The sequence below is a fragment of the Pelodiscus sinensis genome, chromosome 5, assembly GCF_052426305.1.
Source record: "Pelodiscus sinensis isolate ZL-2025 chromosome 5, ASM5242630v1, whole genome shotgun sequence".
Lineage (NCBI taxonomy): Eukaryota > Metazoa > Chordata > Testudines > Trionychidae > Pelodiscus > Pelodiscus sinensis.
Genome location: NC_143056.1, coordinates 70,179,830 through 70,198,307, shown reverse-complemented (window position 1 = coordinate 70,198,307; position 18,478 = coordinate 70,179,830). Strand labels below are relative to the sequence as shown.

Genomic DNA, 18,478 nt, shown 5'->3' with positions numbered 1-18,478 from the left:
AGCAGTAGCAGTTCAGTGTTTTCTCTCCCTAATCTCCACTTCATTTTACACTCTGGTCTTTCCACTGTTTTCCCCTCCTCTGCCTGTTCCTCGTCTTAGGGCTGATCCGCTCCCGAGTGCGAGGGGCCGAGGTGGCCACGGCTGAGATTCTCACCTTCCTGGACAGTCACTGTGAGGTGAACAGCGAGTGGCTGCAGCCGATGCTTCAGAGAGTGAAAGAGGTGAGAGAGCCCGCCACACACCCCCTGCCAGGATCTAGCTTCTTTGTTCCTGCAGCTGGCACATTGTGAGCTGCAGCATCGGGGGCAAGCACCCAAGGTCTCCCTGTCGAGCTCAGATGTTTGTAAGAGGAGTACGGAGCCTGAAATATCCAGTGTGGTTGGCACCTGTTGTATATTATCAGGGCTCCTCCTGCAGGCCCCAACACGTCCCTGTTATGGGGAAGGGGATGTAATAGGGGAGGGGAGATCTGTGAAAATCCTCATGTCATTGACCACGGCTTTAACCTTCCTGGATACCCCATTTCACATCCCCTCACATATAGACAACACACACAACCTCTGCACCCACTCCTGCTCCCTTGCTCCAAGTCCCCTTCCCACTGCTGAACCTTCCCCACCTCACCCCGTGACCGCTGAAACCTTCCTGCTATTAATGCTCCCAGCAACAAACACCAGGCCCACAGAACCATCCCCCCAGCACGAAGTGCCCCTAGGAGAAAGAGCGGAATATCAGGCAGCAGCGTTGGCATTCGCCATGGGGTTGAAAGAGGATGTGACTCTGCTGCTGAAAATCCTGCAATGAAAGAGCAGGGGAGTGGAAAGGGGGACTGATCTCTCTCCCACCTGCAAGAGCAGAGCTCTCCTACTCTGAAGGAAGGAGCCCATGAACTAATGGGGCCCAGGAGAGGAGTGGGAGGTACTTGCGCTGCTGCACATTTCATGTATCTGCTCAGTTTAGTACCCAGGGGAGGAAGAAGGTGAAACCTTAGAGCTTCTTTTTAAGCCTACTCAATAAATCCTCCATCTCAGTAGCCCATAAATGTCTGCTTTACTTCTGCTCGTAAAGCTGAGCTCCTGGCAGCAGCAGCCGCAGCACAATGACGGTGCCTCTGCAGATGGGACTGAGTAGTTATTAGCACACTTGGATCTGAACTGCAAAGTTTTTGGATTCTGATCCAAGCATTCTAGAGTTCTGGAGAGGCTTGTGCTGGGATTTTGATTCGGCCCATTTTAGATATAGGGGTCCGTTGCCATGATCAGATCTGGGTCCAGGTTCAAGAGTCCAATTTTGTAGGTGTTTGTCAGGGGATTTGGTTCACACCTGTCTCTCACTGTGAGGAGGCTGGAATGTCAGGACTCCTGGATGGGTGGTAACAGAGCACAGACCATAGAAGGGATGTACGCCAACACTGCTATTGACAGCACATTACTGACTATGAGAAACCAAATAGCACACGCAGGCTCAAGGCCTGAATACAGACCCCAGCAGGACCTTGTTCTGAGAACCAGGGGCTGTGTGCGCAGAAGGCCAGAGACAGTAGTGACAGATGAATGCCTAGGCACCTTCAGCATTACCGACTCTCTCCGTTTTATCATGAGTGTGGTGAAAGCTGGTGTTTTTCTTAAAGCCCCAGCTCTGGGAGTTGAGGATCTCAGCTTTCTTGTAATACAAACTAAATGTCTAGTGCCTATGGTTGCAGAGAATAGCATGAAAATGTGATGGATGTTCTCCCTAAGGCTCAAAAACCAGAAGGCAAATTAAAAAACATCTACTTGCTATCTATTTTTAACCATGATTTGTCTCTCCTTGTGGCTTATTAGTTGGCTGTGTGGTTGGTTTGGGCTGGTAATGAGATTTTTAAAAAATTGTATTGGCTTTTTTTTAAATCAGAGGAACATTGGGTACTGATTCCTGCCTATGTGTCAGGGATATGAACCTTTGAAATAGGGACCCATGTCATGTGGCAGGCCAGGAAATAAAGAGCTATCTCTTACCAGCGATCCTGTGTGCTAACTTGTATTACAAGCAGGCTCTTAGTTCCAATCTCCTGTCATAGCTATGAAGCAGAGCTGGTAGTTTCTTATCTATAGGCATGTGCAGTAGCCATGGAGTCATTACCCAGCTTCCACACCGGTGCTAAGAAAGAGCTGCAATGTAATATGCTGATGTGTTTATCTTTGCTGCTGTGGGCATGGTCTCCTGTCTCCGATATCCCATGCCTTTGCCAGCCCCCATGAGAGGCCTGATTGTTCTCTCATGCTTCTGTTCTTACAGGATTATACCCGAGTGGTGAGTCCAATCATCGATGTGATCAGCCTGGATAATTTTGCCTACCTGGCAGCATCAGCAGATCTGAGGGGAGGTGGGTAAGGCTAATGGCTGGGATAAGTGAGACCCGAGGGGATGGTGGCAAAGGAGTAGCTAGTGATGGCAGCAATACCTGCGCTCTGCTTTTTCTGTCTGATGCATTTTGCTCCTTGGAAGGACCTGCTCCAGTGGAGAAGAGACCATGGACCAACTTGGAGGGATGCAAAGAGCCTCTCCTTTCACCTGTGCCAAGCAGACATCAGAGCTTCCTTCTATCCCTAATTAGCTTCCCACAGCTATTCATCCCAGCTGCCAAACCCTCCCGCAATAACCCCTGAAAATATTCTCAAATATCTCTTCTAGCTGCTAAACCCTACCACTACCATCCCTGCCCCCTCCAACGTTGTCTGGCTCAACTCTCTCTCCCTTTCATCCCGTCTGCCAGCACCTCCTCTCACCACTACCCCTGAATTTAGAACCCACCCCATTTGTGGGTCTCCATTACCTGGCATCATTTTACGGGTTCCACTGAGAGTAATTCCGAAACAAGGGGCAACTCAAGAAGTGATAGACGGGAAAACCAATGATAATGAACTGGAGCCTTTGTTCCCGGAAATCCACCAGCATCCCACCAAGAGCGTTGCTCCAAACTTCATCACTTTGTCAGCTAATGAGGTAAAAGGCAGGTTGACCAGACGACAGGGGCCCCGATTATCACATCTCACCTTGACAACACTCCAGAAGAGTTGGAAAGTAGATGAACTGCAGACAAATGCTGCTAAGGGAAGGGAGCTCCTGGAGTGACTTCAAATGGTACCTCAACACATGTACATTTTGTTGCAATGTGGAAGGCTCTTGCTATTTTGGGGCACATGTGGGGTAGCCTTGGGACTTCTGCCTCTATGCATTTGCAGGTCCAACATGCCAGGCTGCCTCCTGCTGGCTGATGTGCGGAGCAACACAGGCAATCTGGCGTGGCACCTGCCTCAGGGGGGTGGGTTTGCGGGGGCAAAACAGGCACCCTTTGAACACCAGCACACAGTGAAGGCCTGGGTCTATTTCCCAGGCTAGTGGAAAATTGTGTGTGAAAAACAGACACTAGGGCCAGCAAAACAAGGTTTGCAACATCCTTTTGCTATTTCCCAATGTCCTTGCTGCAGACTTCCTGAGTATTCTAGTAGCTGGCATTGCACTCTTATTCTATGGGCTTCTCTCCCTAGCGTTTCTTTTCTTCTCAGGGTTTGACTGGAGCCTTCACTTTAAGTGGGAGCAAATCCCTATAGAGCAGAAGATGTCCAGAACGGATCCAACCCAGTCCATAAGGTACCCATCTCTGCTGGGCTTGTGCATCTCTCTCTTGAATGCCATCTTTGCCTCAGGAGTGCACAAGAATCTGTCTTGTGGATGCCACGTGCGGCAGGCATTTGTCCTGTGGGACGTTTGAAGCAGTCCTGTAATGTTTGTGAAAGCTTCTAATATCAATTCCCTGTTCCCTGAACAATGGAAGACGTAACATTGTAAGTTAACCGCATTTACAGGCCATTACAGCCTACATTCCCTCCACGCTGCGGGGCTCTGGGGCACAGAGCTGCAGCGGGGAGAGATGCCTCTCCCCAAGCCCCAGAACCGTCATGGCTGGGAAAGAGGCACCTCTCCCTGGCTGCAGCTGAGGAGGAGAGGCGTTTTTCCCTGCCAGCCCCACATGGAGCTGCCTCCAGCCTGCCACGGCTGAAGGACAGATGCCCCCTTGGCTGTGCCCACTGGAGCTGCTGGGGCAGTACAGAAGCGCCTCTCACCTGGCCCCAAGCTGCTGCAGTGAGAGAGGGTTGAAAGAGTCTTCTCTTTTTGGGACAGCCTGCATCCCAGAACCTTCATCCTCCGCTCCAACCCAGAGTCTGCCCCCCACACACACATCAACCCTCTGCCCCAGCCATAGGCTCCCTCCTGCACTCTGAACCCCTCATCCTGGACCCATCCCAGAGCTTGTACTTTCAGCCAGAGCCCTCACCCTCCTATATACCCATCCTCTGCCTTATCCTTGAGCCCTTCCCATACCTCATCCCTGCGACTTTACCCCGCCACACACTGTCTGTCCATGTGCGGCATGACTTTTGTTATGGGATACATCACCTCCATATTGGTACACACCATAAAAGTCATTCTGCACAGGGACATACAAAAAGAGAAGGAATACTGATTGCAGCCCGTTCAATCTGTCTACTTACATGGCCCCTATCACTCTAGCATTTGAGTGCCTGACACATTTTAATGAAGGTATCCTCCGGACAGTTTGTGAGGTCGGGTTGTGCTATTACCCCCTATTACAGATGAAGAATTAAGGCACAGAGGTTGACTGACTTGCCCAATGTCACACAGGAAATTCAGTGGCAGAGTGAGGAACAGAAACCAGTCCAAGCACTTAACTATCCTTCTTTCCCAGCTTTGAAAGTTCAAGTTTCTGACAGAGATGGAGGTTGGGCACATAAGGGCTTCTCTGGTGGCCAGTGCAGTCACTGGCAGGTTTATTATTGTGTGCAGAGCTTTGAGAAGACTGAAGTGAGAAAAATGCTGACACAAACCCCTAATTCTTGTCTATTTAGAAGCAAGATACTTTAACTATAGCAGATAGGGTTTGGATAGCATCCCAGTAAGTAGTTTGTGAGCAGTCCTCACTATCCTTCATGTTTCAGAAACCACCAGACCCCCTGACAGAACAGCAGTGTATATATGTAGCTGAGTTCTATTAATAGCCCAGCAGTTGTTTGGACCCCACTGTGCCCATGTGGTTCCTTCATATTGAGAATGTTGTGCAAAGAGCAAAAGACGTTGCCCTAACTTTGTAAATACTGTGATAGAATCTAACAAGAGGAGGAAGGATGGTCTATTGGTGAAACCACTAGACGTGGAGTCGGGAGATTTGTGTTGTATTCCCAGTTCTGATGCAATCTTATAATGTGACTGAGGTGTGGAACGATGCCTAGCCAAATTACCCCTATCTGTAAAATGCAGACTAGGACAAAGGGGGTGGCACAGGTTTATGAGGTTTAATTAATTAATATTTCTAAAGTGCCTTGTGATTTTCAGATGAAGAGTCCCGTGCAAGAAGAAATTATTATTATTGTTTGATTATGTGCTTGCCTTTTCTTCCTTCTCTCCAGAACACCTGTTATAGCAGGAGGCATCTTTGTGATCAATAAGTCCTGGTTTAATCATCTGGGAAGATATGACACTCAGATGGATATCTGGGGAGGAGAGAACTTTGGTGAGTTGTGAAATTACTCAAGATGTACTCTGCTCCCCTCCCCTTCCTCCTCTCACAGAAAGCAACACTAGGAACTCTTTGTCAGACAAAATATGCGTTCCACTGAGCACTTTGTGTCAGTATGCAAATAGATGGGATGCATTCTCGACCAATAAAAATGCCCCACTCCTGTGATCTGTGTATCAGCATAAGGTTCTAGATTATGGCTGGCAATATCTGTATTACTGGCTCATGTATATATCCAAGAGGTAATAAATTCTTTAAGGTAGGCACCATCTTTTTGTTGTATGCATGCACAGCACCTAACGGAATTGGGTCCTCATCTTTGAAGGAAGCTTTCTATACAAGCTTTCTACACTTCAATACAAATAAATAACAGTAACATCTGCATATTTAACATCAAATCTTCGGAAGTGATTCTTCTTCCTGTCCCATTCCATAGTCATACAGGTCTTGAAGTAGAGCGTCAGTACCATTAAAACTTTCCATACACATCCCCTCTTCTCCTAATAAAGGTGAGTTCTCATCTCATGACAATGGCTTTGAAATGTAGTGTTCCTAGTATGCCAAGTCTCTTCGGGGTCACGTCTACACTACAAAGAAAAGTTGGAAAAAGATATGCAAATTGCAAACCACAATTTGCGTATCTTTTTCCACTTCTCTTCTGAAAGAGGCTTTTCTGACCTTTGGCCCATTTACATGGGGCCAAATGTTGGAGAAAACCCTCTTTCAGAACATCCCTTCTTCCTCATAGAACAAGGTTTATAGGAATGCCAAAAAATGTGTCTGCTTTTCCAAAAAATGTTTGCAGAAAAGCAGATGCGCTCCTTGGATGTGGCACAGCTTTTCCGGGATACCTCCAGTATCCCAGAAAAGCTCTGCAGTATAGACATAGCCTGGGAGTGAAATCTGGGCACAGATATTCATAATGAAATCTCTTGGACTGGGATCGGGCTCTAAAACTATTTGAGGAGTATCTTCCCAGGTGCTGTTATTTCTCATAGCAAAGCACGGAAATCTGCCTCCACAATCCTACCCAGAGGAGACAATTTGAGGCATCTCTTTCTCCCAAGTGAGATGATGCCTGTGCTGTAGAATCATCACAGGGAAGGTAGGGATAGATATAGCAGCAGAAACAACTGAAAAGAAGAGCACATAGAAATTAAGTATGTGGGACTTTATTAAAATATATTGCTGATGAGGAAGAGTGGATTTAAAGTAACGAATTTATTTGTCTTCCCTGTTAAATGAAACAAATCTGTACATATCTCTTTCCGTGTTTCAGTATCTCTTGTCATAATAAAAAAACCCTCCCTCTGGCTCAACTCTCTCTGGAATTATACGGTGATTTTGCTCACTGTTTGAGCAGTTCTAAGCCTTGATTGCCTGCAGTAAGTGCTACTCGGTATCGCCTAAGGAGCTCAGAAAAGTAACTTTTCTATTAAGTGGAGGGTCCCCTCTCTAAGACACATAGGAAATGATGATCTGTCAGAAGTCAGACATGGCAATAGGAGGATTATTAAGAATGATAAAGCTACCACAAATGTATTCTGTTTATATTATTAATTGCAGATAAAATCCCCTTTAAAGAAGAATGCATTTCATGCTTTTGGCATTTGAAAGAATACAGTAGGGATAGTGAAAACAAAACTGAGGAGTGGAATCTTTGCTGAAAAGATCTAATGTTGGATGACTCCATATTGTATTTCTTTAGATTTCCATGAAACTTTGTTGGTACCCATCCCAGAAATTAAAATATAATATAAAGCTCATTCTACCTTGACATATAAATTATATGTCCACCAGATACCTGAAGGATAATTAAATAGAAAATGGTGATGGATATTTTTCATTTTTGTGTTGTTTATAGAAAGCCAGGTTTGGGGGGAGGGTTAATACAATTTGTATTAAAAATATACTTTTTCATTGTAAAATTATTAGTGGATTTTAAAGGCAATTTTTCAACAAATTTCTTATATGAAAATTCCTCCTAGCTCCACTTGCACATGAGGAAAGTTAAAAATAAGGTAGGGAAGCAAGTGCATATCTGAAAGGACATGTTAATAGGATACTTCACTATACACTCCTCACAAAATCTTGCTTCTTGCTTCACCTGGTAGGCAGGAGTAACTTGGTAGCTGAGTGCAAGCATTCCAAGCAAGTTTTCATGTCAGTGAGATGTCTTAGGGTATGCTGAGTGTGTGATTTCCAGCTCAAGGACATATACCAAGGCTAGTGTTGATCAAGCTAATGAGCTAAATATAGAGCACAGCCATGGCAGCATAAGCAGTAGAAGGGGTAAGCCACCCTAAATACATACACATCCAAGACCAGAGGCAAATACTTGGGACTGCTACATTATTTTTAGCACGCTAGTTTGCTCAAAGCTAGTGTGGGTATGTCTCCTGAAGCTAGGCATCACACTCTCCTCTCCAAGTGTAAGCATCCCCTGAGCTGGGAGAAGTCTCTTTGGGGGGAAATGTAGAAACCCACAGTGCTGTGAGTCATCTGCAATGGCAGAGTGCTAGGAAACATATAGTGCATAACAATCCAACATTTGTCCCAGGAGATGGATTAAATCACCTAATAAATCTTCTCCATCTCCAGTTTCTATTCTGTATTTGAGGAAAAGAAGTCTAACTAAAGTGATGTATTGTGTGAACTGCATCATCTTCTGTCCTGTTTGCTTTTCTTCGGGGATCCTGAGGCTTTATGGATATGGAATAGATTCTCTCTCTCTCGGTCTCTGTATCTGTCTCTCTGTGTGTCTGTCTCTGTCTCTCTTGTGTCTCTCTCCATGTGTGTATATGTGCCTGGCGGTTTGGCCATGTCCCCCTAGAACCAAGAACTGTCTTGAAACCCGTACATCAGGTTAAGTGAACAAACTAGTCCCAGAATTTCATAATGGCTACATTCATTATCATTAGCCTGCAACCTGGCCCAGAATGAGTCAGAACCTAGGAGTGAAAAAGCCAATTGGACACACCTGCAGAAGAAACATATAACTTGTTATTTTTTAAAGTCCTTTCTTGTCTGGGAGACTTTCTTCTGTTGTTTGTCTCTCAATTGATCCCTATTGCGCACAGACTGCTTGGGATATGTGAAAGGAATCAAAAGATAGCAGTGAAAAGGTGACTTACTGACATTTGCTCCTTTACTCAGGCAGAAGCAGAAGCCATTAAAATAAACCCCTGATTACATTAAACAGCCAACCCCACTGCTTCCAAAGGAGTTAGACTGGCATCCTGGGGTTGGGAAGCCTAACATATGGCAACCATGGGGTGTGCATGTCATATTTCAGCCTGAAAGGATTATTTTTTGAGGGGGCATCTTAATGTTGTAGCTCCTGTCCCATGGCCTGGTAAGTAAAGTGCCTGAAGGCAAATCTATATGAGCTGAAGTCTCTGGAAGGCTCCATTGTTGTAGGGAACCTGGCACAAACCTCTCCAGCTCCTTGGTTGATTTTTTTCCCCCCTGCTCCCCTTCTACTTTTGTTGCTTTCCCCACCATATGAAATGCAAGTGGGGAACCCATCCAGTATAATGCAATGATTAAACTTGTGGGAGGGGGTGCAGACCCGTAATCCTTAACAAGTGCCTGCCTCTTTAGTGATGCAAATAAGCTACTGCACATCAAAGCCCCTGTGTTTCTGCAAGTCCTTTAACAAAATGTTGAATTTGACTTCAGAGTCAGTCAGGCTTCTGTAAGCAATGTGTATATGTGTGTGTGTGTGTGTGTGTGTGTCTTACATAAACTGGGCTCAGTTTTGGAACTTGTGAGCAAACAGCGTTTTCACTCCTTCCCCCTTTTTGGCAGAGTCAGGTGAGATGGTGTGATACAGATGAAACATTAATGTGAGATTTACTGCAGCTGCTGGAATTTCAGGGACCAGGAGAGGAGAAAGCAGGGGGAGACAGTGTTGGAGACATGGACCCTTTATACTGGTGGTCACCAAATTTTGCCATGTCAAGGGGCCACAAGCACCTGAGCTACATGGACCTGTTTAATTGAAAATACATACACCTGATCAGTTGGGTCATTGCCCTGAAGAGAGAGGGAGAGAGCATCTGTGGTCAGGTGTTTACGATACGCTTTGCTTTGAAATTGTGCTCCAGCGCCATGTCTCTGCAGGCATAGCAGAGGGTATTCCAGGCATGGGCAGCTTAAGGAAATCAAAGGACCTTCCCAACTCCTCTTCTCTCTGTCATTTCCTGTTCTCCCTCACACGCCCACCCCTTTCCAAAATCGGTTCCTTTTCCCCCATGCTCCTACTTTTCCCTGTAGACTTGCCATCCATTCTGAATTCTTCAGGGGTGTCTATTTTCCTGGGGCAGCCCCATCTCTCATAGACTGAGGTTGTGTGCCACTGAAGTCCAAAACTGTGGGGGCCAGTGTAATGTTAGCAACATCACATAGCGTTGTTGCCTGAAGCCATTTTAAAAGTTTGGCAGCCACAAGGACCAAGATAAATGAGTACGTATCTTACGAAAGGGGTGGTGCCAGAGAAAGGAGAAGGATAGGAAGAAAATCTGAGAAGGATCCGCTCATTTTTAACAAAAATTAAACAAAATGTTAAGCGGTTCTCTGTCACTTCACCCTTCCTGGTTTTGCCATTGATTGCATCTATGGCATGTGCACAGAGAGAGGAGGCAAAGGCATTGCGGTGGGTTTTTTCCTCTATTCATAGGTGTTTTACTTGTGTTGTTTGTCTGGTATCGTCTGATGCCTGGGGTCTCTTCCAGAGCTCTCCTTCCGAGTGTGGATGTGCGGTGGCAGCTTGGAGATTGTTCCCTGCAGTCGAGTTGGCCATGTGTTCAGGAAACGCCACCCCTATGACTTTCCAGAGGGCAATGCACTGACCTATATCAAGTAGGTGTTTGGAGATTGCAGTGACAGATGGGTCAGCCACATGCTTATTCAGCATGTCTAAATAATCCCGTATCTGTCTTCCTCTCTCTCCTTTTCCTTTTTTTGCCTGGGGATTCAGGGAGGATTGCTCATGACTGAATATTTGACGAGATTCGGCCTCAAGCTGTCTGCCTAGGCAAAGAAATGATGCGGGGCCCACCACATAAAGTGCATTTCCTTCTTCCTCAGTCTGCATTGTCAGGGATTGGAATGCTAACCTGGAAGGACATATCCTTAGTGTCCCTAGGAATCCCAGTCCTGGGTATTCCTGGCCCAGTCCATCTTCTTCCTTCCAGCTCAGCCTGCCACAGAAAGGGGGGTTGTCATCCAAGACTCACGAGTTCTTTGTCACATTTTTTTGGACTGATTAGGAGATGGCACATAAGAGTTGCAGGTCCAGATGTGCTGCAGAGATGTATCCGCTGTGAGAAGTGCCACATGGGCTGCTTCCATCATAGCAGAGAGGGGAAGAGAAAAAAAATGAGAGAAGTTTGTAGACGTGTTGGTAGGAAGAAAAGTGTTAAAAAAAAACGAAGGGTGACATTGGTCTCTGACATTAGAGGTGTAAAAAATCCCCTCTCCCTGACCAACATAGCTTTGTAGCACCTTAAAGACTAACAAAACAGGTGCTACTAGACTAGTCTTTGTTTTTTAAGTTTTTCCAGTTACAGACTAACTCGGCTACCTCTCTGAAGCTTTTCAACATAGCTTTGCCAACCTAACCTCCAGGGTAGGCACAACTAGGTAGTCAGAAGAATTTTTTAATTGACTTTACTATTGCTTGGAGAAGTGGATTATTTACAGGGATGGAAAAAACTCTTCTGTGGCTATAAGTTGTGCCTGTACTATGAGGTTATACTGGCATAGCTGCAGCAATGAGTTAACTTTCCTGAGACCTGGTCTACATTTAAAAGTTAGGTCAACATAGCCACGTTGGTGAGGTGTAAGAAAAATCTCGACACCCTTCCCTCCCCCAGCCTGTACCAGCCTAGCCCCAGTGTAGGTGCAGAAGGCTTTTTCTGTTGACGAAGCTACTGTCATTTGGGAAGGTGGTGTTCCTACACAGCCAGAAAAAAACCCTTTCATCATCTTGGGCTGCATCTAGACTATAGGGTTACACTGGGAGAGCTACAGTGCCATACCTGTGTCTGTATAATCTTCATTGTGTACACATACCCCGAGTGTCTCCATGAGGATGTCCCCGACACTGCCAGTGTTCTTTTATCTCCAGCTCTTGGGGGAGGTGTCCCAAGCTACTCTCACTCACCATCGCTTCTCCTTGCTCACCTGCAGGAACACAAAGCGCACAGCGGAGGTGTGGATGGATGGGTACAAGCAGTACTACTACGAGGCCCGACCGTCTGCCATCGGGAAGTCATTTGGAAGGTAAGTAGTCCCTGAGACTGGCCAGCAATTTCTCACTATCAGCTTGTCCACGGGAAAACACATTTGCACTTTCCCTGGGGAAGGGTAGGGAAAAGCTGAGGGCAAAGATGCCCTGCCCAACATTCGCTCAGAACCACAGCTCAGATGGCTAGTTAACAAGACTTGCTTTTAATTTACTTTATTTTAAATTGGCAACAAATATCCTTCTTCCCCTGCAGTGCCCTATTTAATTTGCTCTAGAAGACAAGGCAAAAGGGACCCTTAATTAAATTAAAAGGCAATGTGTTAAGTGGCTAGAAGAAAATAGTGGGGGTTTTTTACATAGCAGATAACCAGTCTGGAGACCTGAGCTGAGCAGGTAACAGCTCCGACATCCCTCTGCCTCTGTGGCATCCAGAACCGATGGGACTGGTTACTGGGATGAATGGCCATTAGCATTAGGGTTAGGCAGGCTGGCTGCCCCGCAAAAGCCAGCTATAGGCAGAGTCCCACAGGTGAGGGGCAGAGTGGAAGTTGCATCAAGAACTGAACTTCCCAAAGAACTGTAAAACCCAAAAGCATTTTTATTAACTAGGGGAGTACTGTGAAGCCAGCCGTACCCCTGTGGAGGTATCAGTCTATTGCCAGCCCATTGCTGTTACTGCATTAGGAGATCCCTGTGTGTGGTTGTCTCTCTGACACATGTAGGTTTGATACTGAAGTATGTCCTCTTTGAACTGAGTTCTGTAGATTCAATATGGTCTGAGTGCCCCTCTGTGTTTTATTTACCTCGAGTCTATGTCTCATGAATTAATAAATTATCTTTTAAACATGTCTTTGCCTGCCTAGTGTTTATCTGTCTCCACTAGGGCCTGTGTGTGTGAGAACCCAAACGCATTTCCAATCCCAGACCCTTGGCTGCCTCTCTGTTTGGGGTGGCAAGGTCTCCGTTACACTGGGTGTTTAAGCCTCCATGAGCCCTTTGGAGCCAAAGCCTGCTGTGCCAGTCATGCAGATCTCCTACTGACTCTGTGTGAATAAAAGCTGAGCCAGGGCGGCAAGGTTTGGCCCTCAGTAATTACATAACCTGGACTAATGGCTTTGTAAAGCTTACATTAAATGTCATTTTAGAAGGCGTATGTCCTAAGAGTCATTGTAAACGGAGGGGTAAAAAATCTTAAATACACCCTTGATCATTGGTAGTGGCCTGTTGAGCTTTCCAACCCTGTCTGGGAACCGCTGGTTGGTTGAGTCTCTCTCTTAAAATGGAGCCCAAGACGGACATACAACAGCAAAGCTCTCCAGTGGCGCTGCTGTGCTGCCTTGTTTTAACCTGAGCTAGAGGAAGTGCGTGAAATTGCCAGTGTGTGTGTTTGTTTCCAGGGTAGGCACAACTAGGTGGGCAGTCCGCTTCCCTAGGACTCAGTCCGCTCCCCAGTCAGGAGGCCAGTGCACTCATCCCTCTTTGGCTTCACTTCCCTCACTGGCCCTGCTCTGCCCCCATCACACTGGCCAGCAGGGCAATGCTAAGGGGCAAGAGGGCAACATTATACAGCTTCACGCATGCCTAAAACTGGCCCTGTCCCCACCCCACTACCCTCATCATTTCCATTCACTGTATCATGCTGAACAACACACTTTTGTTTCCAGCGTCGCAGACCGCGTGGAGCAACGCAGGAAATTAAACTGTAAATCATTCCAGTGGTACCTGGAGAATGTCTACCCAGAGCTCAAGTGAGTTAATCCTCAACTTGCAAAAGACTGGAAACCAGCTCTCTAAAGGATGTGGGAAGCAGGTCCAGGAGGAAAGCATGAGCCTCAGAATTGGGGAAGATCTGTGGCAGCTGGGAAGTAGGAAGTCAGGACTCTCATGTTCCAAGTAAACCTTGTCCACTCTTCTCTTTTTGGCGAGCTATCCTCCTTGACTTCCTGCCTGCACTTCCACTTGACTCACCACCAGTTATGACTTGGACATTTGAGCTGGGAACTGAGAAGAGGGAGGTGGAAAAGGATCTCTAGCAGGGAAGTGGGAGAGGTAGCAGCTAGGAGGCAGACAGATTGAAATGAGCACATTTTTGGGAGAGGGAAGGAATGACAAGGGAGGTGTTTTTGTGGGATAGGGAGCTCTGTTAGGAGACCTTCAAGAAGTCAGGTGGGGTGGCACCCATTGTTCATAGGGAGAGAGGACAGGCTGTCAAAGGAAGTCGAGGTGTGTGCTGATGGGGGAAGAACTGCTGACTAACTTACCTCTGGAGATAAATCTGTTAAGAGTCTGGAGCCCCCAAAGAACAAACCAAGTGGAATTGGATCTGCCCCAATAGGTGGATGGGAGATGTTCAAGGAAAACCCCACATTCTGTAGCAAATGGTCTTTGTGAACTGGTAGCTGGCACTTTTCCTTCTGAGTCAGTACCCAACCAGTGCCTAGCCCCATGTTAGTGCACAGCCGTGCCTACGCTAGGGCTGTGTTAGCAGAACATGTTAGCGAACGTGTCCTGCCAACACCCCTTTACACCCTAGTCTAGACAAAACCTGTCTCAGTAGGGTTAGATGACATGGTGGTTAAAAAGTTCATAGCTGGCTAGAACCCTGCCTATGCTAGCAGCGTGCTCCTTGCTACCACAATGGATATGAAATGGTGGAAGCTGTGGGGAAATTAGAGGGGGAGGCTAGTATAGCCGCTGCTTTTTGCTGGAGGTGCTGTCTTTCAGAGAAGATGCAACACTGAAGTCCTAGCTGCTTGGGGATATTAAGAATCTCCCTGCACTTTTTTGAGAGTAAGGGATACTAGCCCAGGGTCTGGTCAAAACCTAACAAAGTCTGCCTCCTCAAATTCCCTCAGGCATTTCTATTGGATACAATATTCTTCATTTACACTATTGTACTGTGTAATAGCATGCTATGCTCCACTCTAGAGGCAGGCGCATTTCAGTGGTGGTTGGTGTAATCTCAATATAAATACATACAGTGCATTCGGACACTCCTGGCTTTAAGGTGCTATGTAAATGCTGTTGTTTTTCTCTCAGGGTTCCTGAAAAGGAGTTTGTTCCCGGGATTATCAGACAAGGAGGACAGTGCCTGGAGTCATGGGGCCAGGACACCACAGGGAACTCTGTGGCAGGTTTAGGAGGCTGCAAAGGGACAGTGAGCAATCCCCCTATCAGCCAGGTGAGTTGGGCTTGAATTTGGCTCTTTACTCCTGCTTGCTGCTTTTTAGCCCTTCTGGCACACTGGTACTGGGACGATTAATGTGTGTGTGGGGGGGGGGACCTTCAGAACATCTGAGACCTTAGGCCAGGGTGGGCAAAGCCAGATCCGGTCCACAGGATTAGTCCCTGGTGGGCCGCCACTCCCATGTTTAGCTGCATCTCCACAGGGATTGGAGGATCGCAGCTCTGGTTGGCCACAAATGGCGATTTGCAGCCAATGCAAGAGGCAGGAAGTGGCGTCCCAGTCTACAACACTTCCCGTTGCTCACGTTGGCTAACCAGAGCTGCGATCCTCTGATACCTGCGGAGGTGGAGTAAATATAGTAGCAGTGGCCTGCCAGGGACTAACCCTGTGGGCTGCCGTTTTCTTATTGCCCGCCCTTGCCTTAGGCCTAACAGTCACCAGTAGCTGCTTCTGCTCAGCCTTATAATAAGGTACAATCTCTTTGGTGGACAACATGCAGGTCAGTTTGACAATGTGGCCCACAATCAAATGGCTCAGAGTAAGCTGAAGCATTGCATGCTGGGACTTGTGTTCTCCACTGGCCACACTTCTGTTTCCAAGCTGGGAGGGACCTCAGGTGTCTCCATTTTGTGATGTGGGCCTCGGATGTCTTGGCAAATTACTACCATGGCCCTCAGGGGTGCTGCTGCTCTACTGTATTAGATACAGATTCATATAGTACAGCAAGATGGACATTAACCTACATATATATAGATTCACAGGCAATATTTCCTTAACCCCTGGAGTGCTACAGTGTGCACTCGGGAGCTGAGCTACTTCTCATTCTTGCTGCCTACCTCCTCTCTGCAGTGCCCATTACCATACTACCCAGGCTTTGAAATACAGTAAAGAAGGGGCACATTTATTCCTGCTAAAGGTGAGCTGCACTATGGCTCATGCCTTACACTGGAGCATTTGGCCTGGGTCCATAGGATCTTCCAGACACCACTTTTTGGGCACAATACAAACATTCACAGGGTTTTAAAGTGGTTAATTTACTCCTAACTGGCACAGACACTGGTGGAAATGGAAATCTTTGCTATAAGTTACTGGAAGACTATATTCAAATACTTATTTAGGAATGTAAGACGGCACTTAAATAAAAAAGTTTAATGTAGTTTTTAAAATAGTGTTTGTACGGAAGGGGCAGTGTCTGGTTAAAAAGCAGTTTTTAAAGAAACCTAATTTCTTTAAGTTACTGATAATACTGAAGATGAATAAAACTTAAAATAATGTTGCAATGCTACCAATTGCCCCCATACTACCACAGCCATCACAGAGCCTCCCTCCACTACTCCAAAACCTGCGTGGGGCTCTAGGGTGTTCGTTTGCAACTCCATAGCTTGTTCCATGAGTGGGGACAAACCGAAAAAAGGACTTTTCCAAAAGCTACATTCTGGATCCAATTTGACCCCACACTGTCCTCTTTAAATAAAATTATATCGATGTGCAATTCGAAGAAAAGTGATTTAATAAAATGGCATTGTAGGAGCCAGCTTGTCTCTCATTAACCCCATAGCAAATACACCCAGGTTATGAGAAAAAGATGTGTGGCGTTGTTCCTACAGGTTGGACCACCCTGGTCCAGCTGCCTCAGGACCTGACTGATTCCGGATGAAGGATTTTGCCAGACATGGGGAGGTCATTTCTGGCCCCTCTGCTACTGGCCCTCCCCTTTACCCCCACTGCCCGGGCTTCCTGGCTCCTCCCGCAGCCCAGGTGAGCCACACGCCGGGCTTCCCAGCCACACGCCGGGCTTCCCAGCTCCTGCCCCCTCATAGCTCAATTAGGCCACGCATCTCCTTCCACATGCATCAGGCCAGGCTCCTGGCCCCCCGTTTCCCGCCCCCTGAAGTGCACCTGGACTCTCTGATCCTGGAACATCCATGGTTCCTTCTGGATCACAGATGTTGCCAGACCAGAGAGTTCTGGTATATAGAGGTGCAACCTGTAGCAGCCAGCCCTGCAAACTCCACGGGGGATCCAGAAGTCATGCACCTCCCCACAAGAAACAAAAATTCTCTAAGCAAGAATCCATCTACAGTGGACTTGCGCAGGTATAACTGAGGGGAGGATTTGGCTCTGCCAATAGAATGTAGCTAACAACTCTGTTAATGATGGGCGAGCAACTGAAGTTACTCCTGCTCCTGAAGTGGTGGTGGCTCCACAGAGCTAACTAAATGTAAAATATTGGGGGAGGGAGGTATTTGAAAGTCAGCAAATAATACTTAGGGAGAAGATCTGTTAAGTAAGACAGTGCCATTTTTACAGAGACTTTTCAAAGTAAAGCCACGCCGTATGGTAAGCAGCCAGGACCTCAACTGCTGTACACAGGCACAGTCCCCCAAACTTCAATGAGGGACTACACACACCAGCCCAAGATCTTTTCACTTGACAACCATGCTGCAGTATGGAAGCAGCCTGAGTAAGAAGAGGGTCCCAGTAAGCTCTTCCATGCCAGGAAATGCTCATTCCCTCTGTTATCTGTTGCAGCCAGCATCCCACATGCCATGTTATCTGACTCACTGTGCCATTTCACCGTTGTTTCCAGTTGCTGAAATTTCTCGCACTCAGTCTCCTTTCTGGGCCGCTGTCCTAGTGAACAATAACCTTAATAAATGAAGCAGTGGGTGTCTGTCAAGTGACAAGAGAGATCAATGCAATGGCTTATTTTCTATGGATGTGTGTGTGCTGTGTGGAAGCGTGTGGGTTTAAATGTATATGTTTTGCCTAATTTGATAAATTGTCTCTTGTCCACATTGGGCAATCACTTCATTATCAGTGGGAATAGGTCAATGGAGGGATGATAGGAGTTACTATAGAGAACTTTCTGGGTGTCTGGCTGATGAGTCTTGCCCACATGCTCAGGGTTTAGCTGATTGCCATATTTGGGGTCAGGAAGGAATTTTCCTCCAGGGTAGATTGGCAGAGGCCCTGGAGGTTTTTCGCCTTCCTCTGTAGCATGGGGTACAGATCACAGCTGGAGGATTCTCTGCATCTTGGGGTCTTCAAAGTATTTGAAGGATTCAATATCTGAGATATAGGTGAGAGGATTATTCTGGGAGGGATGGGTGAGATTCTGTGGCCTGCATTGTGCAGGGGGTCAGACTAGATGATCATAATGGTCCCTTCTGACCTTAAAGTCTATGAGTCTATGAGACTCCTGGGAGAAGTAGGCAGTGAATTTGCCTGTTATGCAAAATAATCAGAAACGGATGTCCGTTATCTCAATTAGGAGACAGGGCCGTGCCAGTTTTGCAGGCCAGTAGAACGCTGGTTACATAAAGGGGTTGAGCCGGGAGACACTTGGGTAATCTAGGCAATCTGACTTTTGGAAACCAGCCAATAGGCTGTGACATTCACTTATTAGGGTTCCTCAAACTTGCACATAGACTGCAGAGCATGGTTGGCAGACCTCCCA

General features: G+C 46.7%; 1 protein-coding gene across 1 annotated transcript in view; it reads left to right on the top strand.

The window, feature by feature from the left end:
- Window positions 1-18,478, top strand: part of GALNT16 (polypeptide N-acetylgalactosaminyltransferase 16) — a 124,693-nt gene that overhangs the window by 91,362 nt on the left and 14,853 nt on the right. Inside the window, exons 6-13 of the mRNA XM_014577129.4 lie at window positions 100-221; window positions 2,278-2,365; window positions 3,549-3,633; window positions 5,469-5,572; window positions 10,315-10,441; window positions 11,774-11,866; window positions 13,496-13,579; window positions 14,871-15,012. Of these exons, the coding sequence (XP_014432615.2) occupies window positions 100-221; window positions 2,278-2,365; window positions 3,549-3,633; window positions 5,469-5,572; window positions 10,315-10,441; window positions 11,774-11,866; window positions 13,496-13,579; window positions 14,871-15,012 (845 nt within the window). The remainder of the gene's footprint in view (window positions 1-99; window positions 222-2,277; window positions 2,366-3,548; window positions 3,634-5,468; window positions 5,573-10,314; window positions 10,442-11,773; window positions 11,867-13,495; window positions 13,580-14,870; window positions 15,013-18,478) is intronic.